Genomic DNA, 26,358 nt, shown 5'->3' on the forward strand with positions numbered 1-26,358 from the left:
CAAAACACCCAGCAGGTGGCAGATGTGTCTATGGGCTATTACAGGTGCATCCGGAAAGTATTTACAGCACTTCAGTTTTCCACATTTTGTTACACCCCTATTTCAAAATGGAGTCAATAATTTTTTCCCCTCAAAATTCTACTCACAACACCCCATAATGACATGAAAACTTTTTTACTGAAATGTTTGCAAATTTATTCATAACAAAATAAACATTATTTTTCATAAATTTGCAAAAAAAAAAGTTTTTCACATTGTCATTATGGGGTATTGTGTGTAGAATTTTGAGGAAAAAATAAATTTCATCTTTGTGGAATAAGGCATAAGACATAAAATGTAAAAAAAAAAAGTGAAGAGCTGTGAATACATATGTGGGGAAAACCTACATTCCTGAATTACAAGATGATAACATTAATTGTTTTTGAGTTAATCATGTTAACACGCTGGAGGAGATGAACTCATTATTTATACATATTCTCATTCACTGCATTTAGAGTGTAAATTCCTCAACTCTGAAAAAGCCCAGGAATATATATATATATATATATATATATATATATATATATATATATATATATATATATATATATATATATATATATATATATATATATATATATATATATATATATATATATATATGTGAACACTTGTGGCTCTTTGATTTTATTAAGACATTGTTTAAAATACTACAAGTATGAGACTGGGTCTTCCACAGACAGCAAAAACCTCAGACAAATGAATATGAAATTCGTCAACAGGAAATGTACTCATTCAGTTACATTTAATAATTCATGTTAATTTAAGTCTTAACATGAGTTTTCCTGCAGTAGACTGGCATCTTGTCCAGGGTGTACCCTGTGACTCCTGAGATAGGCTCCAGGCCCCTCATGACCCTTACTTCGAGTAAGCGTGTATAGAAAATGGATGATGGATATGAGTTTTCCCAAAAACAAGTCACTTGATTGAACTTCATTAGCCATACTAAACAGAACAATTGCTCATTTCTCATCAAACCCATGTCTTGGTAATGAATGAGTTTGAAATTACTGCAGTCAACAATATCCAATGTTTTAGAGTAACTGTACAATAAACAATTCTGTTTCACACTTGTGAAACAATGCTACTGATCAACCATTCCCCTATTCCAGAGAACATCTCTCTTCTTCTCTTCCATCCATGTAATTCGGAGTTAGATCCTGATTCAGATCAGAATCTGAAACAAGATCATGATCCCATTCTGTTCTATACATAAACACGGTGTTTGATTGTGATACCATCACCAAATGCAGTAGATTTGTTATGTGTGGGCCGCTGAAGAGGAGGTACTGCTGGCCCACCACCACCAGAGGGCGTCGCCACCTGGTGAGAGCAGCCAAGGTGACAGCTGTCACCCATTATGGGACACAGCTGTTTCAACTCAGCACCACGGTATATCAGGAGGACGGCGTCTCCACCTCAGTGCCGAGATATCGTCTACGACTGAGGTAGTAATCTCCGCATGCACATTTAGTGTAAACTGACTAATCATTTGTAAAGCCTTTTCAGGAGTGTTGACTACTAGGAGCTTATTGCTTGGATAAGTACTCACCTTCCTGTTGTACATTGACAAGAGGTGGAGGCGGCTTCTCCCCTCTCCATTATCGGGTGCTCGCATCCCACCTGTGTGTGTGCTCTCTCCTGCCAGCAGTACCGGATCCGACGAGCGGAGGCAGTGGCCACCTGGGAATTCGGGACTTGGCGGTTCCAGCATCTCCAGGGTTCGGTGGCAGAGGAGATCTGGGTGGTTCCGGTTCTACTGAGACGGGCGTCTCCTACCTTCGAGCCTGCCCACACGACACCAGCAGGATTCGGCCCCAAATTGTGATTGTTGTAATTATTGTGCTTGTTTCACAATAGTAAAACTTGTTATTTATCTTCCTCCATTGTCCGTTCATTGCGCCCCTGTTGTGGGTCCGTGTTCCTACACTTCCACAACAGGATATCTCGGCCAGCGTCATGGACTCCGAGGGGCGTCAACCGGCTGTTGAACGGCCAATGGAAGACCAAGGCGCGGCGGAGGCTTCGGGAGGGGTACTCGGTGAGTTGCAGCGGATCCTCACCGCTTTCACCTCTCGGATCGACTTGATGACCGAGCAGCACGTACTCCTGAACCGCAGGGTGGAGGCTCTCGCCGCACAAGTGGAAGCGCGCCCTTCGGGCGCCGCTGCGGCTCTCCCTCCTGAGGACCCTGCGCGCGAAAGTAACATTCCTCTGGTCGTTCAACGGTCCCTTCCTCCGTCCCCAGAAGCATACATAAGCCCTCCAGAACCGTACGACGGCTGTGTGGAGACGTGCGCGGACTTCCTTATGCAATGTTCGCTCGTCTTCGCTCAGCGTCCCGTGATGTACGCAGCTGATGCTAGCAGGGTAGCTTATGTGATAAATCTGCTTCGCGGGGAGGCACGCGCTTGGGCTACAGCGCTCTGGGAGCAGAACTCACGGCTCCTTCAGTCATACGACGGGTTTGTACGGGAGCTCAGAACGGTGTTCGATCATCCCAACAGAGGAGAGTCCGCTTCAACCGCATTACTGTCCATACGACAGGGACGTCGGAGCGCAGCTGCCTATGCAGTCGCCTTCCGCATCGCGGCAGCGAGATCCGGCTGGAATAGCACTGCCCTCCGCGCTGCCTTTGTAAATGGATTGTCTCTGGTCCTAAAAGAGCACCTGGTGGACACGGGCTCTGAGGGGAATCTGCTTGACAGCAGATGGGCCAGGGAGATAGGGCTCCCTCTGGTGGCTCTTACCTCGCCTGTGCAGGTTCGGGCACTAGATGGCTCCCTACTCCCACCAATCACGCACAAGACACCTCCAGTAACTCTGGTGGTGTCAGGTAACCACCGGGAGGTGATCGAGTTCTTCGTGACTCAGGCCACCTCCCGTGTGGTTTTAGGGTTTCCATGGATGCTGAAGCACAATCCCCGGATTGATTGGCCGTCCGGGGTAGTGGTACAGTGGAGCGAAACCTGCCATCGGGAGTGTCTCGGTTCCTCGGTTCCTCCTGGCTCCCAAGCTAAGGAGGAGGTCCGAGTCCCGCCCAATCTGAAGGCGGTGCCAGCGGAGTACCATGACCTCGCTGACGTGTTCAGCAAGGATCTGGCCCTCACGCTACCTCCCCACCGCCCGTATGATTGTGCCATTGATTTGGTTCCAGGCAGTGAGTTTCCATCCAGTAGGCTGTACAACCTCTCACGGCTGGAACGCGAATCCATGGAGACCTACATCCGGGACTCATTAGCTGCCGGGTTGATCCGGAATTCCACCTCACCGATGGGCGCAGGTTTCTTTTTTGTGGGTAAAAAGGATGGCGGGCTTCGTCCATGCATTGATTATAGGGGGTTGAACGAGATCACGGTTCGCAATCGATACCCGTTGCCCTTGTTAGATTCGGTGTTCACCCCCCTGCATGGAGCCAAGATGTTCACCAAGCTGGATCTTAGGAATGCGTATCATTTGGTTCGGATTCGGAAGGGAGACGAATGGAAGACGGCATTCAACACCCCCTTAGGTCATTTTGAGTACCTGGTCATGCCGTTCGGTCTCACTAATGCTCCCGCGACCTTCCAAGCGTTGGTAAACGATGTCTTGCGGGACTTCCTGCACCGGTTTGTCTTCGTATATCTAGACGATATACTCATCTTTTCCCCGGATCCTGAGACTCATGTCCGGCATGTCCGTCAGGTCCTGCAGCGGTTGTTGGAGAACCGTCTGTTTGTGAAGGGCGAGAAGTGTGAGTTCCACCGCACTTCTTTGTCCTTCCTGGGGTTTATCATCTCCTCCAACTCCGTCGCCCCGGATCCGGCCAAGGTTGCGGCGGTGAGAGATTGGCCCCAACCCACTAGCCGTAGGAAGCTGCAACAGTTCCTCGGCTTTGCGAATTTCTACAGGAGGTTCATTAAGGGCTACAGTCAGGTAGTTAGCCCCCTGACAGCCCTGACCTCTCCAAAAGTTCCCTTCACCTGGTCGGACCGGTGCGAGGCCGCGTTCAAGGAGTTGAAACGGCGCTTCTCGTCTGCACCAGTTCTGGTGCAGCCCGATCCTAGCCGCCAGTTAGTGGTTGAAGTGGATGCCTCGGACTCAGGGATAGGAGCGGTGCTCTCCCAGAGCGGGAAGACCGATAAGGTCCTTCACCCGTGTGCCTATTTTTCCCGCAGGTTGACCCCCGCTGAACGGAACTATGACGTCGGCAATCGGGAACTCCTTGCTGTGAAAGAGGCCCTCGAAGAGTGGAGACATCTGTTGGAGGGAACAGCCGTGCCATTCACGGTTTTCACTGACCATCGGAACCTGGAGTACATCAGGACCGCTAAGCGTCTGAACCCCAGGCAAGCCCGCTGGTCATTGTTCTTTGGCCGTTTTGACTTCCGGATTACCTACCGCCCTGGGACCAAGAACCAGCGATCGGATGCATTGTCCCGGGTGCACGAAGAGGAGGTCAGAACGGAACCGTCGGATCCCCCGGATCCCATCATCCCGGAGTCCGCTATCGTGGCCGCCCTCACCTGGGACGTGGAGAAGACCGTCCGGGAGGCCCTGACCCGTGTCCCGGACCCCGGAAACGGACCAAAGAACAAACTATACGTCCCACCAGAGGCCAGGGCCGCAGTCCTAGACTTCTGTCACGGTTCTAAGCTCTCCTGTCACCCAGGGGTGCGAAGGACCGTGGCAGTCGTCCGGCAACGCTTCTGGTGGGCATCCCTGGAGACCGACGTCCGGGACTACGTCCAGGCTTGTACCACCTGCGCCAGGGGCAAGGCCAATCACCAGAAGACCTCAGGGCAGCTACAGCCACTGCCCGTGCCTCATCGCCCCTGGTCCCACATCGGCCTGGACTTCGTCACGGGTCTCCCGCCGTCCCAGGGAAACACCGTCGTCTTCACGATAGTGGACCGGTTCTCCAAGGCGGCCCACTTCGTGGCCCTCCCGAAGCTTCCGACGGCCCAGGAGACAGCGGACCTCCTGGTCCACCACGTCGTCCGTCTGCATGGTATACCATCAGACATCGTCTCCGATCGCGGTCCCCAGTTCACCTCACATGTCTGGAGGAGCTTCTGCCGGGAACTGGGGGCCACGGTCAGCCTCTCGTCTGGGTATCATCCCCAGACCAACGGGCAAGCAGAGCGGGCGAACCAGGACTTGGAGCAGACTCTACGCTGTGTGACAGCCGCGCACCCGACGGCCTGGAGTACCCACCTGGCCTGGATCGAGTACGCTCACAACAGCCAAGTGTCATCTGCCACCGGCCTCTCCCCGTTTGAGGTGTGCTTGGGGTATCAGCCCCCCTTGTTTCCGGTGGTCGAGGGAGAGGTCGGTGTGCCCTCGGTCCAGGCCCACCTACGGAAGTGCCGTCGGGTGTGGCGTACCGCCCGCTCTGCCTTGTTGAAGGCCCGGACGAGGGCGAAGACACATGCAGACCGGCGGCGGGCCCCGGCTCCCGCATATCGTCCTGGGCAGGAGGTGTGGTTATCCACCAAGGACATTCCCCTTCAAGTGGACTCCCCCAAGCTCCAGGACCGATACATCGGCCCCTTCACGATCCTCAAGATCATCAATCCCGCCGCAGTGAGGCTTCGGTTGCCGGCCTCGCTGCGGATTCACCCAGTATTCCACGTCTCCCGGATAAAGCCCCATCACACCTCACCCCTCTGCACCCCGGGTCCGGCACCACCTCCTGCCCGGATCATCGACGGGGAACCGGCATGGACCGTGCGTCGGCTCCTCGATGTCCGTCGAATGGGCCGGGGTCTTCAGTACCTGGTGGACTGGGAGGGGTACGGCCCCGAGGAACGCTCCTGGGTGAAGCGGAGCTTCATCCTGGACCCGGCCCTCCTGGCCGACTTTTACCGTCGCCATCCGGGGAAGCCCGGTCGTGCGCCAGGAGGCGCCCGTTGAGGGGGGGGTCCTGTTATGTGTGGGCCGCTGAAGAGGAGGTACTGCTGGCCCACCACCACCAGAGGGCGTCGCCACCTGGTGAGAGCAGCCAAGGTGACAGCTGTCACCCATTATGGGACACAGCTGTTTCAACTCAGCACCACGGTATATCAGGAGGACGGCGTCTCCACCTCAGTGCCGAGATATCGTCTACGACTGAGGTAGTAATCTCCGCATGCACATTTAGTGTAAACTGACTAATCATTTGTAAAGCCTTTTCAGGAGTGTTGACTACTAGGAGCTTATTGCTTGGATAAGTACTCACCTTCCTGTTGTACATTGACAAGAGGTGGAGGCGGCTTCTCCCCTCTCCATTATCGGGTGCTCGCATCCCACCTGTGTGTGTGCTCTCTCCTGCCAGCAGTACCGGATCCGACGAGCGGAGGCAGTGGCCACCTGGGAATTCGGGACTTGGCGGTTCCAGCATCTCCAGGGTTCGGTGGCAGAGGAGATCTGGGTGGTTCCGGTTCTACTGAGACGGGCGTCTCCTACCTTCGAGCCTGCCCACACGACACCAGCAGGATTCGGCCCCAAATTGTGATTGTTGTAATTATTGTGCTTGTTTCACAATAGTAAAACTTGTTATTTATCTTCCTCCATTGTCCGTTCATTGCGCCCCTGTTGTGGGTCCGTGTTCCTACACTTCCACAACAAGATTTTTGTGATTGGGCAGTCTGACCCCAAGTCTCATAGCAGTTTGTGATCTATTAGATGGATGATACCATCACAAAATCAGATCGTGGTATCACGATCTACCAGAATAGATCACTTTACATGATGCCATCATGAACTGCCGTGATATAAATTCCATATTCTGATTGTGATCAAGAGTTTGTTTTAAATTTTGATCCAGATTTGGATCCAGATTCTGATCGAGAACCTGTTTGGGATTCTGAACTACATTCTGATCTAGATTCTGTTGAACTCCGTGAACTCCAGATCCACCATAGACATAAATGCAGCCAAAAGGCAGCCGCAGTGTAATGTTCACATGTTCACATGTTCACGTGTTCACGTTCACATGTTCCCACAAATGACTGTAAATCATCTTCTTTTTTTAAATCAACAGAAATTGCTTGAATTACATTAGAGAAAACTGTAGCTGTAACATCATGCAAAGTCAACTTTTTTAAACAACAACGTAGAACTATACAGCTTCCTGCTCTAATATAAAACTGTGTGAATCACATAAATTCTGTTACTTCTCTTGATTAAATGCAAACACCGACCGTCTATTTAACACTGCAACCGCAGAGATTGTTTGTGGTTCTTTTTCTTCTATGTGAACGCATCAGTTCTGCATTACTGAAGGAGTTCATCAGGTTCACAACCCTTCCCCATCAACCCATCAATAGGAAGAGCCAATAATCTAAAGGCCATCGTGAGACACATGAAATAAAACACTTGTTTATCAGTAACATTTTAAGACTTTGTTACGTCACGAGCCCAGAATTTAGTGTGCAGCCCGGGCCATGCTGAATAAGAATGCAGTCAAAACCAGCAAAGCAAAAGATGAATCACCACATAAAAATGTAATAACATTTAATCAGAACGTGAGTCGGCGCGACTTTGTGACTTGGAACAAAACAACGGTGGGAGGTTGGCACTGCTTCTCACATTACTTTGTTCCCTGTCTGCCGTAAATATTTTCATCTTAAGTGTCAGGGTGAACCTTTGGGGGAAAGAGGCACTTCACCTTCTTAATCTCTGCTGGATTGTGATTGCGTGAAGTTGTTTTTCCCCATTTGATGCTCACTAATCTGTTCTGTGCCCAGTAGTTTTCCAGAAGCACGGTGGTCTGTTGCTGAGTACATGAGCATGTGTGTGATGATCTGTGTGCTTTGCATGTGCCTGCTCACTCGTGTGTGCGTGTGTGGTTTCCACTTCAAACCCAATCACCGACCTCTTTGACCTGCCAGTAAATTTGGACGTTTGAGTCATCAGGTTTGCCTGATCTGCGTGCTGATGACTCCACTGCTGCCTGAGAGGGTCAGCCGGCCCCATCACAGTTCACCGCTTATCTTTCTGCCCGCCGATGTCCCCGCTACAAAGACTTCAGTCAACTTCCCCTGCCACAACCAAAAAAACCCATACTAATTAATGTAAAAATCAAAATAACAAGTGGAATAATAATTAGGATTTCAAATTGAATTTAAACAGATCATCCAAAAATACACAAGAAAATCCTGCTTTCATATTCAAACCTTAACCTTTAATATGCAGAAATTAGTGCTGTGTAGAATTAAATTCTTGACTACTTTTAGTAATCATAAAGGTTGCAAATGAATAAAAACATAATGGTTTTGTTTAAAGGAAGTTAAATACACATTAAATAAAGAGGCACATAATAGAATGCAAACCTTTGATAAAAGACAGTTCACATTCCAACCATTCAGATTGTAAATAAACTACTTTATCTCTTTGTAACAATTCAGCCAGTCAGCAACCAACAGATGTGGATGAGAAAATAAGCTCCATGAAGGAGATAAAATTAAATTAATGCCTGGAGAGAAAAAAAAAATCTAGTATGTGTTTTAAGACACATTTTCCGTTTATGTGAGAAGGTTATTCTTTGTTTTAGTTGCAAGCCAGCAAACATTTATGCAACTGGCGAGTTTCAAATGTTTATTAGTGGTCGTCTGAAATGTCTTTTTTATTTTTTAAAAATGTGGGGAAAAAAAGGTGAAATAGAAAACAAAACAGTGACTCTATGTATATAATGTATCCTCTTGTATTCTTAGATCCTGATGACCTTTGATCCCGATCATTGATCCTGATCTTTGTTCCTGACCACTCATTTTTATCCTTTCAGGGTGAGCTTAAAAGCCATAACTTTAGAAATATGAATAAAAAAACTTAGTTTTTTTTTTGTATTATTATTATTATTATTATTATTATTATTATTATTCAAATTTGATGTTATTACAAATTTCAGATTTATAACTGCTCAGGGGCCTCAGACTTTCGAGCACCACTGTAGATCCTGAGAGTCACAATCAAAAGAATCAAAATCACAGAATCAAATATCAAAAATTACAGATTGTTGATGACCCACCCCTTAATCAAGCACAAAATAGCTAGTTACTCCCAGGTTGACCAGTTACAGTTATTAAGTGAGAGTTACTCCAACTCACACAGTTATAGTTGTTCTTGTACGCAGTTACCCACACCAATCACTTATTTCATTGTGTTACAGCTGCACTTTACTTTTATAGCTACCTCACAGCACTCAGTTTCTATTACTTGCAGGAATGTTTGTATATTAATAAAATAAGTGAAGTTGACCACACAAAACTTGAAATATCTTGACTTTACACCATCTGCAATGAAATACAAATCAAAGTAAATACAGATGGGATTTTTTTTATTGGCATTTTCCATATCGTCCCTTTTTTTCTGAATTAGAGTTGCAAGTAACTTGCCTTTGATCACTGTTTAAAGGCAAGCTCTGCCTTTGATCTGATCCTTATCAAATTATAATCAGCTCTTCCTTGACCCAAGGTCTGCCTCTCCACCAAATTTCATTGAAATTCCTTCATGTGCTTCAGAGATATGTCTAACAGGTGGCTCTGTGGATAAGAGTTGGACCACCTATATATAGACTAGGGTTTGATTCCAGGTCTGTGCTTGACCCTACCTGTGTCCCTGGACAAGACACTTCATTTGCATAGTCTCAGTCCACCCAGCTGTGAAGGTTACGAGACTCTGCTAGGCATGTATGTGATGGACTGGCATCCCGTCCAGCGGCAATCATGGACTCTCATATGCTTCATACTACGGCATCTTTGGATACTTACTGCTACTTACCAAAGTGGAAACAAACATGCAGGGCATTTTTTTTTAAACTTCAGGACAACTAAACATTTTTAAACCTGTGGGAGAATAAAAATTAAGCTGCATAAATGCTGATACCAGGGCTAAGAATCTGATCACTCAGTAATAAAAATATTATTAAAAAACTGATGAAATCCAATTCAGTTTTCTTCCAAACTGCACCAAATTGCTTAAAATAAATGATACTGTCTTATCACCTCAAAAAGCACTGAATGATTTATAAATGAAAAGGGGCCATACAATACAGTGTTAATAAATATAAGATTTTTTTTGCTGCTTTTCGTCATTTTTAAATATGTAGGCACTTTTGCACAGTCCTGCACACATGATATATATTTTGGGAGAATGCCTCAGTTTTGTTGTTGTTTGTTTTTTGGAGGAGTGTACAGTGAGATGTGCAATTTCCTTAGAAATTAAAGAAGAAAACATTGTAAATGAAAAATAAATGATGTTTAAAAAATGCTAGTGAACATGTTTAGTTGGATAAGGTGCTTTTGTGTGTGTGTGTGTGTGTGTGTGTGTGTGTGTGTGTGTGTGTGTGTGTGTGTGTGTGTGTGTGTGTGTGTGTGTGTGTGTGTGTGTTTGCTATATAAGAGACCACATTATTACTTCTTTGTGACTTCACCATAAAGTCAGTTCCACCAATGAATCACAGATATTTTACTGATCAATTTAGGCATTACATCAAATCTGTAGCCACTTTGGTAGCATCGACATTATGGTAAACATTTTTTAACTAATATATTGGTTGACTTTGACTTTAATCTTTGAACAATCTGTTCCAAAAGTGACTTCTCCCTTTGCACACAAGGTTACCACAGCAGTTATAATATGGATTTGCCACAGGTTTTACATCAGATTCATGATGCAACTCCACATCACAATGAGCACAGACACAGGTGATCTTCAACCAGAAACCTTTGTGCAATGACCACCTGGCCACCACATGCCAAATCACGTCATGTTGCCCCACGAGTGACGTTTAACACCCCCCCCAATCAGGGCTTTTCTGATTGTAGAAACCTCAAGCAGATCAGTCAGTGGGGTGTCCATCTGCTTTGGCCATACTAACAACAACAAAATAAATAAAACAAAGCACAACAGAGAAGTGTTACACGTGCAAAGACAGAAATGTTGCACCGAATACACATATAGAGTCCAGTAGTTGCAACAACTGATGGCTCAAAAGATATCCAAGGGCAAGTCTCAGAAATTGGAATATAATTGGCAAGTTGGTGATCAAACCCAGTTGATTCATAGAAAGAAGAATCTCTAGAAGTCATCCATAAGGTGCTTCCAGAGTGAGCATGCCAAAAGCAGCGCTCAAACTTCAGCTGATATGAAATTACAAAACACAGAGCAGCTGATAATGATTAAACTTTGTAGGGAGGATGAAGAAATGGAACATGCATCATGATGAAACCATTTAATTGCTTGTACTTCACAAGGTCAAAGAGAGACATTGCGTAGCTCTGTTTGTCTTCAAACAACAAGAAAACATGTTTTCTCTTTGCACCGTGCACGGCTGCCAGCTGTCAGTGACACTGCCAGCATGACATTGTGTTCAGTATCGTTCACAACAGGACGCAGCAAGGTTGAAGTCCTCAAACTTGTTCAACCACCTGCTGCTTTTGCTCTTTAAGTGATAACAAGTAGGACATACATTTTCTTTCCAATGATTTGCATCAGCACTACTCCTCAATTCCAGCTACCAATTTAAATACTTAGCATGTTATTTTATTATGCAAATTATGTTTAAGTGCTCTAAAAATACTGTCAAACACATACGTGTCAGTAATATTCATGAAGCATGCTGCATCCTTTTGGTGATTGTTTTATGACTTTAAAGTGTTTACACTATGCAAAAAAAAAAAAAAAAAAATTGATTGACCTTTTACACCTGCATATTATTTGAGTTTTGTGTCAAACATCCTCACAATGTGCACTTAGACACTATCGTGCTATAAACTGAAGGCTGAAACACTTAAATGGTAAATGGACTGCATTTATATAGCGCTTTTCCATCTGCATTAGACACTCAAAGTGCTTTACAATTATGCCTCACATTCACCCATTCACAGAAACACACTCATATACCGATGTCACTACACACTGGGATCAACTCCGGGATTAAGGACCTTGCCCAAGGGGCCTTAGTGATTTTCCAGTCAGGCTGGAGCTTGAACCGTGGATCCTCTGGTCTCAAGCCCAGCGTTTATCCACTAAAGCATCACCTCCCCTAACACTTCATTTTAAACATCTGTGACATATGTCACAGAACTCCAAATCTGGCTTTTTCTGTTATGCAAACACACCAGTGTGATTTATGGTCTGACTGATGTGCACACAGTCAGGCAGACAAAGAAACATTACAAAATGGAGAGGTGGAACCATGCACCTCCTTTCTATTTAAAGGAATATGGTTTTTTTTGTTTTGTTTGTTTTTTTGTCTGTCTTTAAAATATTGAAAAAAAAACACCCACACATTTATGGCATTTAATTAGTCAACCAACAGCCTTATCATTATTATTATTATTATTATTATTATTAGGGCCCGAGTAGGCAACGTCCTACGAGGACCCTATTGTAATTGCGCTGTTTATTATTATTATTATTATTATTATTATTATTATTATTATCACTCTTGAAATCGAAATTTCGGCCTCTGCCCATGCTCAAAAACTCACCAAACTTTCCAAAGTCGTCCGGCCAAATCCGAAATTCGATATTTTGGGGGCGTCGCACATGGTCGCAGAAAAATCGCGAAATAGCGCCCCCTAGAACTTTTCAAAAACCCCTCCTCGTTGGGCTTTTTTCGTTGTAGCCTCACGAAATTCGGTACACATATTTACCATGCCAGGACGCACGAAAAGGTCCCTTACTGTCATGGTGAAATATCGACAGGAAGTCGGCCATTTGATTTTAAGTTTCGATTTTGAGCAAATTTTTGCCATTTTTGGCCATTTCCACTACTTACATTTGAACGAACTCGTCCTAGGGATTTTATCCGATCGTCTTCAAATTTGGTCAAAATCATCACAACACAATGGTGATCAAAAGTTATCAACAGATTCTAATTAAGTCAAAAGGCGTGGCTGCTAGGAGTCGTCAAACTTTGGCGAGCTTTTCGGAGCACGCCATTTCACTTCGAACGGCTGTGACGCTCACATACGTCATCGTAGATCCTTCAAACTTGCTGGACATGATGGGGGATCCGCTCTGAACGTCTCCATATCTTAAGTTCCCACCTGCGCCATAGCGCCCCCCGGTGGTGGCGGTAAATGTCCTATTTTTACTTTAAGAGGTCCTGATGTCACATACTTAACCCAATCAACTTCATTCCACTTCTAAAACATGCAGAACAAATTGGTGAGCATAGGCGATGAACGTTGTGAAGTTACACGTAACGGCGTCCGTGTGGCGGCGTGCCGAATATTGCCCATTTGCCATGAAATTACGTTCTTCATTTTGACGGCTTTAATTTTGTCACATCATCATGAAAATTGACACACAGGTCGAGCATGACAACCTCTTACAATTCATAGGGGCGTCGCCCATGGGCGGGGCAAAATGCCTCAATAGCACCCCCTTGAAACTTTCAAAAACCCTCCACATAGGGGTTTTTTTGGAGTAGGGAGATGAAAATTGGTACACATGTGGGACTTTCATAGATGTACAAAAAAGTCTCTTGCACCATGAGTCTACTCCAAACAGGAAGTCAGCCATTTTGAATTTTCTTCTCATTTTGAAATGATTTCCACATGTTGTATTTGAACGAACTCCTCCCAGAGATTTTGTCCAATGCACTTCAAATTTCTTTGACAGCATCCAAAGATGATACTGAACAAAAGTTATCGAAAGCTTTTCTCTATGTTGAAGGGTGTGGCCGCTATGGTGCCTCCATTTTGACCCTTTGCCATAGAACATCAAGTCATGATAACTCCTTCATGCTTTGCCTGATTGACTTGAAACTTCACATGTATGATGAAAACAATGTCGGACTCTGTAGTTTTCTCTGGGCCCCTCCCCAATCGGACCGGGAGTGACATGTTTAGCCGCATGTTCTCCTTGAATTGCTGGCTGTCTGAGTGGTGTCCAAAAAATGAGGTGGGCTTCATAGATAATTGGCAAAGCTTCTGGGGAAAACCTGGTCTTGTTAGGAGAGACGGCATCCATCCCACTTTGGATGGAGCAGCTCTCATTTCTAGAAATCTGGCCAATTTTCTTAAATCCTCCAAACCGTGACTATCCAGGGTTGGGACCAGGAAGCAGAGTTGTAGTCTTACACACCTCTCTGCAGCGTCTCTCCCCCTGCCATCCCCTCATTACCCCATCCCCGTAGAGACGGTGTCTGCTCCCAGACCACCAATAACCAGCAAAAATCTATTTAAGCATAAAAATTCAAAAAGAAAAAATAATATAGCACCTTCAACTGCACCACAGACTAAAACAGTTAAATGTGGTCTATTAAACATTAGGTCTCTCTCTTCTAAGTCCCTGTTGGTAAATGATATAATAACTGATCAACATATTGATTTATTCTGCCTTACAGAAACCTGGTTACAACAGGATGAATATGTTAGTTTAAATGAGTCAACACCCCCGAGTCACACTAACTGTCAGAATGCTCGTACCACGGGCCGGGGCGGAGGATTAGCAGCAATCTTCCACTCCAGCTTATTAATTAATCAAAAACCCAGACAGAGCTTTAATTCATTTGAAAGCTTGACTCTTAGTCTTGTCCATCCAAATTGGAAGTCCCAAAAACCAGTTTTATTTGTTATTATCTATCGTCCACCTGGTCGTTACTGTGAGTTTCTCTGTGAATTTTCAGACCTTTTGTCTGACTTAGTGCTTAGCTCAGATAAGATAATTATAGTGGGCGATTTTAACATCCACACAGATGCTGAGAATGACAGCCTCAACACTGCATTTAATCTATTATTAGACTCTATTGGCTTTGCTCAAAATGTAAATGAGTCCACCCACCACTTTAATCATATCTTAGATCTTGTTCTGACTTATGGTATGGAAATAGAAGACTTAACAGTATTCCCTGAAAACTCCCTTCTGTCTGATCATTTCTTAATAACATTTACATTTACTCTGATGGACTACCCAGCAGTGGGGATTAAGTTTCATTACACTAGAAGTCTTTCAGAAAGCGCTGTAACTAGGTTTAAGGATATGATTCCTTCTTTATGTTCTCTAATGCCATATACCAACACAGTGCAGAGTAGCTACCTAAACTCTGTAAGTGAGATAGAGTATCTCGTCAATAGTTTTACATCCTCATTGAAGACAACTTTGGATGCTGTAGCTCCTCTGAAAAAGAGAGCTTTAAATCAGAAGTGCCTGACTCCGTGGTATAACTCACAAACTCGTAGCTTAAAGCAGATAACCCGTAAGTTGGAGAGGAAATGGCGTCTCACTAATTTAGAAGATCTTCACTTAGCCTGGAAAAAGAGTCTGTTGCTCTATAAAAAAAGCCCTCCATAAAGCTAGGACATCTTTCTACTCATCACTAATTGAAGAAAATAAGAACAACCCCAGGTTTCTTTTCAGCACTGTAGCCAGGCTGACAAAGAGTCAGAGCTCTGTTGAGCTGAGTATTCCATTAACTTTAACTAGTAATGACTTCATGACTTTCTTTGCTAACAAAATTTTAACTATTAGAGAAAAAATTACTCATAACCATCCCAAAGACGTATCGTTATCTTTGGCTGCTTTCAGTGATGCCGGTATTTGGTTAGACTCTTTCTCTCCGATTGTTCTGTCTGAGTTATTTTCATTAGTTACTTCATCCAAACCATCAACATGTTTATTAGACCCCATTCCTACCAGGCTGCTCAAGGAAGCCCTACCATTATTTAATGCTTCGATCTTAAATATGATCAATCTATCTTTGTTGGTTGGCTATGTACCACAGGCTTTTTAAGGTGGCAGTAATTAAACCATTACTTAAAAAGCAATCTCCAACCTTCCTTTTCTCTCAAAAATTCTTGAAAGGGTAGTTGTAAAACAGCTAACTGATCATCTGCAGAGGAATGGTCTATTTGAAGAGTTTCAGTCAGGTTTTAGAATTCATCATAGTACAGAAACAGCATTAGTGAAGGTTACAAATGATCTTCTTATGGCCTCGGACAGTGGACTCATCTCTGTGCTTGTTCTGTTAGACCTCAGTGCTGCTTTTGATACTGTTGACCATAAAATTTTATTACAGAGATTAGAGTATGCCATAGGTATTAAAGGCACTGCGCTGCGGTGGTTTGAATCATATTTGTCTAATAGATTACAATTTGTTCATGTAAATGGGGAATCTTCTTCACAGACTAAAGTTAATTATGGAGTTCCACAAGGTTCTGTGCTAGGACCAATTTTATTCACTTTATACATGCTTCCCTTAGGCAGTATTATTAGACGGTATTGCTTAAATTTTCATTGTTATGCAGATGATACCCAGCTTTATCTATCCATGAAGCCAGAGGACACACACCAATTAGCTAAACTGCAGGATTGTCTTACAGACATAAAGACATGGATGACCTCTAATTTCCTGCTTTTAAACTCAGATAAAACTGAAGTTATTGTACTTGGCCCCACAAATCTTAGAAACATGGTGTCTAACCAGATCCTTACTCTGGATGGCATTACCCTGACCTCTAGTAATACTGTGAGAAATCTTGGAGTCATTTTGATCAGGATATGTCATTCAAAGCGCATATTAAACAAATATGTAGGACTGCTTTTTTGCATTTACGCAATATCTCTAAAATTAGAAAGGTCTTGTCTCAGAGTGATGCTGAAAAACTAATTCATGCATTTATTTCCTCTAGGCTGGACTATTGTAATTCATTATTATCAGGTTGTCCTAAAAGTTCCCTAAAAAGCCTTCAGTTAATTCAAAATGCTGCAGCTAGAGTACTAACGGGGACTAGAAGGAGAGAGCATATCTCACCCATATTGGCCTCTCTTCATTGACTTCCTGTTAATTCTAGAATAGAATTTAAAATTCTTCTTCTTACTTATAAGGTTTTGAATAATCAGGTCCCATCTTATCTTAGGGACCTCGTAGTACCATATCACCCCAATAGAGCGCTTCGCTCTCAGACTGCAGGCTTACTTGTAGTTCCTAGGGTAAGAGTAGAATGGGAGGCAGAGCCTTCAGCTTTCAGGCTCCTCTCCTGTGGAACCAGCTCCCAATTCAGATCAGGGAGACAGACACCCTCTCTACTTTTAAGATTAGGCTTAAAACTTTCCTTTTTGCTAAAGCTTATAGTTAGGGCTGGATCAGGTGACCCTGAACCATCCCTTAGTTATGCTGCTATAGACGTAGACTGCTGGGGGGTTTCCCATGATGCACTGTTTCTTTCTCTTTTTGCTCTGTATGCACCACTCTGCATTTAATCATTAGTGATTGATCTCTGCTCCCCTCCACAGCATGTCTTTTTCCTGGTTCTCTCCCTCAGCCCCAACCAGTCCCAGCAGAAGACTGCCCCTCCCTGAGCCTGGTTCTGCTGGAGGTTTCTTCCTGTTAAAAGGGAGTTTTTCCTTCCCACTGTAGCCAAGTGCTTGCTCACAGGGGGTCGTTTTGACCGTTGGGGTTTTACATAATTATTGTATGGCCTTGCCTTACAATATAAAGCGCCTTGGGGCAACTGTTTGTTGTGATTTGGCGCTATATAAAAATAAAATTGATTGATTGATTGATTGATTGTATGATGACGGTTGGCCCCTGAACACACCCAGCCCCTCTGTTTGTACACTGAGCGCCCCCTAGTGGATGAACAATCAACATGTCATAACTCCTTGATGCATTGTGTGATTTGTTTAAAATTGTAACTGTGTGATGAGTAGTTACCCCTGCATGCACATGCCCACATGTGGTCACAAGGGCACCCACTGGCCTGGGTAGGCGGTCGCGCGGAACGAGGGCCCGTATATGACTGCTTGCAGTCCTAGTTATTATGATTATTTATTTCAGTTTACTTCATTTCAATTTATTTCATTTATATTGCGCCAAATCACAACAAAGCTGCCTCAAGGTGCTAAACACAAGTAAGCTCTAAACCTACCAACCCCTACAGCAACCACATAGGTGACAGTGGTAAGGAAAAACTCCCACTGATGATTTGAGGAAGAAATGTCAAGCAGACCAGACTCAATGGAGTGACCCTTTGCTTGGGACAAACTAGCATTTATAATGTTTTTGCAACATTTTACAAAGCTGAAGAAACAGGAAACAGAAAATCAAACAACACAACTTTACAAAATAAGATTCATTTGAAGAGAAGTCCACACAGGTGTTTGCACCACAGGCAGGGGTCATCCAGGCTTCCTCATGCTGTCAGTGGGCCTGTTCCTGCAACATCATCCATTCCAAATGCTGACTACAGGCCTGGCATCTCACAGGCAGTCTGGCACCCTGCGACTATATTATTTGTTTGGATTTTTCTGTAATTTAATTATCAATGCTAATAAACACAAAACATAGAACAATACACTTAGTACCTCGTATGGCAGCACCCTCACATCAGGGTGAATGTGAGGCATTATTTGTAAAGAGCTTTGAGCATATGATGCAGATGGACAAGCGCTGTATAAATGCAGTCCATTTACCATTCCAGTGCTGCCACAGGTACATTCTGGTTTCTTGTCTTTCTCTCTACAACCCCAATTCCAATGAAATTGGGACGTTGTGTAAAATGTAAATTAAAAACAGAATACGATGATTTGCAAATCTTCTTCAACCTCAATTCAATTGAATATACCGCAAAGACAATATATTTAATATTCAAACTGATAAACTTTATCGTTTTGTGCAAATATTTGCTCATTTTGAAACGGATGCCTGCAACATGTTTCAACAAAGCTGGACAGTGGTATGTTTACCACTGTGTTACATCATCTTTCCTTCTAACAACACTCAATAAGTGTTTGGGAACTTGTAGGTGGAATTCTTTCCCATTCTTGCTTGATGTACAACTTCAGTTGTTCAACAGTCCAGGGTCTCCGTTGTCGTATTTTGTGCTTGATAATGCGCCACACATTTTCAATGGGCGACAGGTCTGGATTGCAGGCAGGTCAGTCTAGTACCTGCACTCTTTTACTACGAAGCCATGCTGTTGTAACACATGCAGAATGTGGCTTGGCATTGTCTTGCTGAAATAAGCAGGGACGTCCCTGAAAAAGACGTTGCTTGGATGGCAGCATGTGTTGCTCCAAATCCTGGATGTACCTTTCAGCATTGATGGTGCCATCACAGATGTGTAAGTTGCTTATGCCATGGGCACTAACACACCCCCATACCATCACAGATGCTGGCTTTTGAACTTCGTGCTGGTAACAATCTGGATGGACTTTTTCCTCTTTTGTCCAGAGGACATGACGTCCATGATTTCCAAAAACAATTTGAAATGTGGACTCATCAGACAACAACACACTTTTCCACTTTGCGTCTGTCCATTTCAAATGAGCTCGGGTCCACAGAAGGTGGTGGCGTTTCTGAATGTTGTTGATGTATGGCTTTCGCTTTCCATGGTAGAGTTTTAACTTGCACTTGTAGACATAGCAATGAACTGTGTTAACTGACAATGGTTTTCTGAAGTGTTCCTAAGCCCACGCGGTAAGATCCTTTACACAGTGATGTCAGTTTTTAATGCAGTGCCACCTGAGGGATCAAAGATCACGGGCATTCAATGCTGGTTTTCAGTCATGCCGCTTACATGTAGAAAGTTCTCCAGATTATCTGAATTTTCTGATTATATTATGGACTGTAGATGATGGATTCCCTAAATTCCTTGCAATTGAACGTTGAGAAACATTGTTCTTAAACTGTTGGACTATTTTTTCCATGCAGTTTTTCACAAAGTGATGATCATTGCCCCATCTTTGCTTGTGAACAGCTGAGACTTTTGGGGATGCTCCTTTTATACGCAATCTCAGTGTCCTCAGTCCAAAACACTTATTGAGTGTTGTTAGAGGAAAGGTGATGTAACACAGTGGTAAACATACCACTGTCCCAGCTTTTTTGAAATGTGTTGCAGGCATCCATTTTAAAATGAGCAAATTTTACACAAAAAAAATGTTTATCATTTGTACATTAAATATCTTGTCTTTGTGGTGTATTCATTGAATATAGGTTGAAGAGGATTTGCAAATCATTGTAATATTGTTTTATTTACATTGTACACAAGGTCACAACTTCATTGGAATTGGGGGTTGTATATCTACACATGTAACTATGTTGTTTGTATGTTAACTATGGCATCTTAGAATGCCCGATCTCATTTGATCAACCTTGATAAATATATTGGATCTATGGATGGGAAGTAGTTATTAGACTTTTGATTAGGATCACTCAACAACAAACAGCAGAGGGCAGGGGTAATTTTCATCCCCATGCCATTACATAGAAAATGTCCAATTTTATGGAAATTTGTTCAGGAATGTTATAGTTGTGAACATGACTATTTATAGCTCATGTAACATTGTCTCTACATTTGCTACGGATGTGGTGTTGCAGTACTCTGAACACTTTATGATTTATTTAAATATTAGTGAAATTATGTGCAGTGTTGAATTTTGTCTTTTAAGAAATCCACTTTTAAGTGGATTTCTTTTAAGTGGATAAACATACAAAAACTAATTATGATTTTTGTATGTTAATTATTTATTAATTCATTTATTGTTATGGTGTTGTGAATCACTTTGTAATGATGGTCCTGAAAATGTTACACAAACATAATACACCAGTCAAGTTAAGTCTGATGATAAATTTTGCCACATTGCCACCATGGAACCACCTTGAGTTGACCAATCGAGGATGGACAGACAACCAGTCCATCCTGATATCTCTGCCACAGCCAGGGGAAGCATGGGCATGCCCCTTGGGGATTGTGATTTGGCCACAAATTTTACAACCAATACCCTCCCTGACACAGCTCCAAATTACATGGAGAATGGTGGGTCTTGGAGCAGGAACCATCTGATACAGAAACAAGTGCACTAACCCCTTTGGCCCGCCACACAGCACAGCTATAATTTCTCTCCCACAATAAAGGAATTCTAAAGGGGATTACCACAATACAGAAGAAGAGAAGAAAAAAAAAACAACAGCACAAAAGTGTACTTTCCCTCCTTGTTTTCATACTTTTATGTGGCGTCATTGTTCTGGGAACACAAAGTAAACTGAACATAGGCATTGAAGAAAAAAAATACTCCACAGCTGTAAAACAGTCGGTCAGTATAAGATTAGTCCTTTTAAAGAGTAATACTTCAGTATGGAAACTTAGAACAGATTTAAGATCAGATTCTATGCAGTTGTTCTAAACATAAACTCATTGACCCTTTGAACAATAAAAATATAACTCAATGCTAAAATACCCTCAGCTGTATGAGCATAAAACATAGGAAACAGAATGTGACCGTTTGACCTCTTAAAATAGGTCAAGGTTCGCCATCTTTGAACTTGTCCAAGGTCTGTGTGCCAGGATGTTTCCTGTGATATTGAAGTCGCTGGGACGGGAATTAGCAGAGACAGACGATGGATGGATGGACGGACGGACAGAGGCAAGGTCTTTGCAGTACCCGATGGCCATATTTTTGCCTCAGGTAACAAATCAGCTAAGGAAAAAAAAAGACCTGTTTTATCTTGTTTTAAGCTTCAGTTTAACAAGGAATCTTTCATCATCATTTGTGGTGGGGAAACCAACAGACTGTGAAAGATTAAAGCCTTTACAAGATATTATTCAGCTCATGAACTTCTAAAATAATCAATTTTTTAAAGAATGTATGTGTATTTGAAATGGACTCATTTATATAGTGTTTTCCCACCTGAGTCAGAAGCTCAAAATGCTTTACAATGATGCCTCACATTTACCTATACACACTCACACACCAATGCCAGGGTGCTGCCATGCAGGGCAAAAACTACACACCGGGAGCAACTTAGGGATTAAGGACCTTGTCCAAGGGCTCTTAGTGATTTTCTGGTCTGGCTGGGGTTTGAACCAAGGATCCTCTGGTCTCAAGCCCAACTCTTAAGCAGTAGACCGAACCCCCACCCCCCAAAAAATATGTACATTAATGATGAATATCATGTAATTTCACTGTGAAGTAACTTAATCATTTGTGAATTTAGCAACTTTGTCGCTAGATTTAGTGACTTTTTGAGCTTCCCAAGCAACTAAAAACCCTATGTACTAGCAACTAATCTGGCAACTTTTATTCCACACAAACCAGTGACAATGAGGTTGTTTTGAATATTGTTCTTCCGGGGACAGAAAAGAGGGGGTGGGGGGCATTAGGAGGAGCAGACATTCTCTGCAGGAGACCATGCAAAATTAATTCAAGTTATATTGAAGAGTTTTTAATGAAAGTGATCATTTGTTGTGAGGTTTAGATTTTAAAGACTTTTTCAGCGTTATTTTTCAGTCTAAAACATTTGTTAGAAAAGTAATCCATAAACAACCAAACGTAATATTAATCTGATGAAGCAATTAAAATAGCTACATTACTTTTTACATTTGTAACAGTAGCTCAGTAACTTATTAAATTTCAAAAGTTACCTTCCCATCACTACCCGTGAAGGGTGGTGCCTGTATTGTTCTATGTTTTGTTTTTAATAGGCATTATTAGATGGCAATTCCATAAGATCATTTTCTGATCTGCATTTTGACAAGTTAAGTAATCATCGCAAATCAAAAAGTATGACAAGAAGGTTGTTTCAAATGGGCTTAAGTGTTTTTTCCCAAGTCAGACGTGTTTATACTGTGTAGAAGTTTATATTTTTGTCACGCTTTTTTTTTTTTTTTTTTTTGTGCTCCCGTCACAAAATGTCACATTTTCGTGCATGCAGGTTTTTTTTATTTTACTATTTCTAACCCTGTCCCTTCCACAAACCCTAACCATAACCCCCCTCCCAGACTCCCCGCATTTTGTGATACGTCATGAAAAGTGGTGCATTTTTGTGCTGGTATCTAACCATAGTTAATGTACATTTCCTGATGCCATCACGAAATGGCGACCATCCATTTCAGCCAAGTCTCGTGCTTTATTCGTGCCCTCATCAGTACCTCGTAGAAGCGCCGCATTTTCTTGACACGGTTTCTTTTATTTTACTATAATCCACCCCTTCTCCTAACCCTATTACCCCCCCAGACGCCCCCCCCCCATTTCATCGCTCCTGTCACGAAATGACATTTGTGGCCCCGTCATGAAAAGCACCCCATGTTCGTGACCGTATCACGAACCATAGTAATTTACTTTTCATAATGCTATCACCATGGTGAACTAGTGGTTCGCACTGCTGCCTCACAGCGAGAAGGTCATGGGTTCAATTCCCACCTAGAGGCCTTTCCGTGTGGAGTTTGCATGTTCTCCCTGTGTTTGCGTAGGTTCTCTCCGGGTGCTCCGGCTTCCTCCCACATCCAAAGACATGCAGGTTAGGTGGATTCAAAACTTTAAATTGTCCGTAGGTGTGTGTGCAGGTGTGAATGTGTTTGTTTGTCTTTATGTGACCCTGTGACAGACTGGCGTCCTGTCCTGCATGGGTGTACCCCACCTCGCGCTCTGTGACTGCTGGGATAGGCTCCAGCCCCACCGTGACCCTTAAGCACTTGAAGATGAGTGTGAATGAGTGAGTAATGTTATCACGAACTGCCTTGAGACTGGGTTGTGGCATTTCATGGAAAACTCTTCAGTGGCTTCAATTTCTTTATTTTGCCACCCATTTATCCAAATAAAATTACAATTTCTTCTTTAGAATTTTGCAACAATTATCTGTTTATGATAGAATGAGGCAAACTTCTAAAAGTGCAATCATTAATAATAATAATAAAACAAATAAAAGTGTTCCAGCACACTCGGAACCTACAACCTGTCAAATATTTGCCCATTGCGGTGCAGAAGTGGGGCAGTAGATTTGTTTGGTGCCAAAGTGTCTGTGCTTGCCATATGGAGGGGGTCGCGTGAAACGAGGTTCAAGCGAACCGTCCTCACCTCCAGCGTGGACCGCGTGTTTATTCAGAGCGCGCGGGGGGGGGGGGGAGCACTTCCTGGGTCTACGTGGATCACACGGTTCCACCCAGCGTGGATGAATGGGCTCGGCGGCCACACCTATACAGCACGATCTCTGATTGGTTCGGTGCGCCCCGAACAGGCACTCAGGGTGTATAATATATACTGAGGCAAAGTGTCACTTCAAAGGAAACAAGAAACCATCAGTTACAGGAAAAAAAAAAAAAAAAAAAAAAAAAAAAAAAATATATATATAATATTATATATATATATATATATATATAAGCCACTACAAGAGCTGCTGTTCACTCTGATTCTTTTGTGCAAATTTGACAATGAGGGGCGCAGATCCGAAAGGTCCTCAGATTGTAGAGCTGCTGAAGAAGTCGTCTGTGGGGCTGCAGAGCACTTGAAGCCCACATCCTCAGTTGTGCGTCCTGGAGAGAAGGATGCTGCGGAGGCTGCTCCTTGTCCTCACGCGGCGCCCAGAGCGCGCACACGCGCACGGGCCTGGACGCCTCCCGGGACCCACCAACTGGCCCCTCGTCGGCAGTTGGTTCAACTCCTCTGGAAAGGAGGTCTGACGAGACAACACGAGGCTCTGTACAATCAGATCATTGAAATCATTTGTGGAAAAGAAATGCAAATGGTTACTATTAAAAATGTTCGATTTTTTATTATTGCCTGAATGATTTTTTTTTTTTAACCTTTATTCTCCCCACACTTCAATTCAGGTGATTACCATAACAAATTTGGTAAAATCTTCCGGATGAAGCTTGGCTCCTTCGAGTCGGTCAACATTGGCGCACCTTCCCTTTTGGAAGCGCTCTACGGAAGGAGGGGAAGTTACCCCCAGAGGCTGGAGATCAAACCCTGGAAAGCCTACATAGACATGAAGATGAGGCTACGGGCTCTCTTCTGTAAGTAACCACTTATTAAATGATGCGTGTACAAGCGTAAAGCGCCAGTTGAAGAGAGCGCACGAACGTTGGCTCCGCAGGGAGGGGAAGGACTGGCAGGCGGGTGCGCAGCGCCTTTCAGCACAAACTCATGAAGCCCACAGAGGTGCTCAAGCTTGATGGCAAAATAAATGAGGTGAAATTCTCACATTTTAATCATCTTATTTATATCTTGTCACGCGGTTGGCTTTATTCATGCTGACTTGTAAAAACAGGTGTTGGCAGATTTCGTTGGGAGAATTGGGAGAATAAACATCCAAGGGAAAATTGAAGACTTGTACTTCGAGCTGAACAAATGGTCGTTTGAGAGTAAGTAAAGTTTTATTGGAAATTATTGGTCTTTTTTTTTTTTACAGTTTATATTGATTAAATATTAATTACGTTGTATAACATAACAAAACCCCGTTTAAACTGCAAACATGCTGCTTAAAACAATTTTTATTTTACACCTTTTGGGTCTTTATAGCCATTGATAGCTACGGCTTAAGTTCTGTTTGAGTAAATGAGTTGTTTAGTTTAACACTTCATATTGAAGAATTCTCTTCAAATTACAAATTTTCTATTGAAAAACAGTTTTAGCACCTTTTTTTGGTCTTGTAGAAATTGTTGATGATTATTTCTATTTAACTTTTTTTTTTTTTTACCAAATTTTTAGTTCCTCACACAATAAATAAATAAATAACTATATAGACTGGTCCCACAAAACTTTTTTCTTTTTATTAACAATGGGAAAAAATAATATGCCAATAATTATATTAATTTGTTAAAAAAAAATTTTCATGCAAACAACTGGGTTTTGACGTTTTTTTTACATAACTAGAATTAAGTAACTATAGCGTTTCATTTCTTAGAGTGTAAATTCCTCTTGAAATTGCAATTTTTTTTATTATTATTTTTTTTTCTAAAAACAATTGTGGACCTTTTATGTCTTGTAGCCACTGTTGTCACTGTAAAAGTTTATTTCTGTTTAAGATTAAACTGTTTGTATGGTTTTACATTTTATATCAAAACCCAAGTTGTAAATTCCTCTTCAAATTGTAAATGCTCTGCTGAAAAAAAAATATTTTTTTTGTACCTTTTTATTGCCTTGTTAGCTATTGTAATAGTTTGTTTCTATTTTAGATGAATTCACTTGTACAGCTTAATATTTCTTATAAAAATCCTTGTGAATTCCTCTACCATTTGCATGGTTTTTTTTTTTTTTTTTTTTTTGCTGAAGAACATTTTTTGCACCTTTTCTTTTGCATCTACAGCCATTTGCTTGGTCCTGTATGACAAGAGGTTTGGACTGCTGCAAGAGGAAGTCAACAAGGAAGCGATAAACTTCATCACAGCTGTAAAAACAGTGAGTAAGGCTGTTAATGTGCTAAGGGGAGCAGTGTGCATGTGTACCACGTGTACTACAGGACTGGGGAAGTCTTGTGATGACCTGTCAGACAGCCTGAAGGCTGACTTTCCCCACAGGTCATCAGGTTCACCTCAGCAAGGGTCAGCTAAACCCCAGCTGTGATTCAGCAGTCCATTGTGATTGACACTCTCACTACATGCTTACTGGGAGTTACTGGGCCAAACC

The 26,358-nt window shown here is 42.9% G+C and overlaps 1 protein-coding gene across 1 annotated transcript in view; it reads left to right on the top strand.

Moving 5' to 3' along the window:
- Positions 1-26,358, top strand: part of LOC117507739 (1,25-dihydroxyvitamin D(3) 24-hydroxylase, mitochondrial) — a 95,673-nt gene that overhangs the window by 47,178 nt on the left and 22,137 nt on the right. The window contains exons 2-6 of the mRNA XM_034167552.1: positions 24,113-24,430; positions 24,560-24,746; positions 24,827-24,921; positions 25,001-25,094; positions 26,039-26,130. Coding sequence (XP_034023443.1) covers positions 24,113-24,430; positions 24,560-24,746; positions 24,827-24,921; positions 25,001-25,094; positions 26,039-26,130 — 786 coding nt within the window. The remainder of the gene's footprint in view (positions 1-24,112; positions 24,431-24,559; positions 24,747-24,826; positions 24,922-25,000; positions 25,095-26,038; positions 26,131-26,358) is intronic.

The sequence above is a fragment of the Thalassophryne amazonica genome, chromosome 3 (assembly GCF_902500255.1).
Source record: "Thalassophryne amazonica chromosome 3, fThaAma1.1, whole genome shotgun sequence".
NCBI lineage: Eukaryota > Metazoa > Chordata > Actinopteri > Batrachoidiformes > Batrachoididae > Thalassophryne > Thalassophryne amazonica.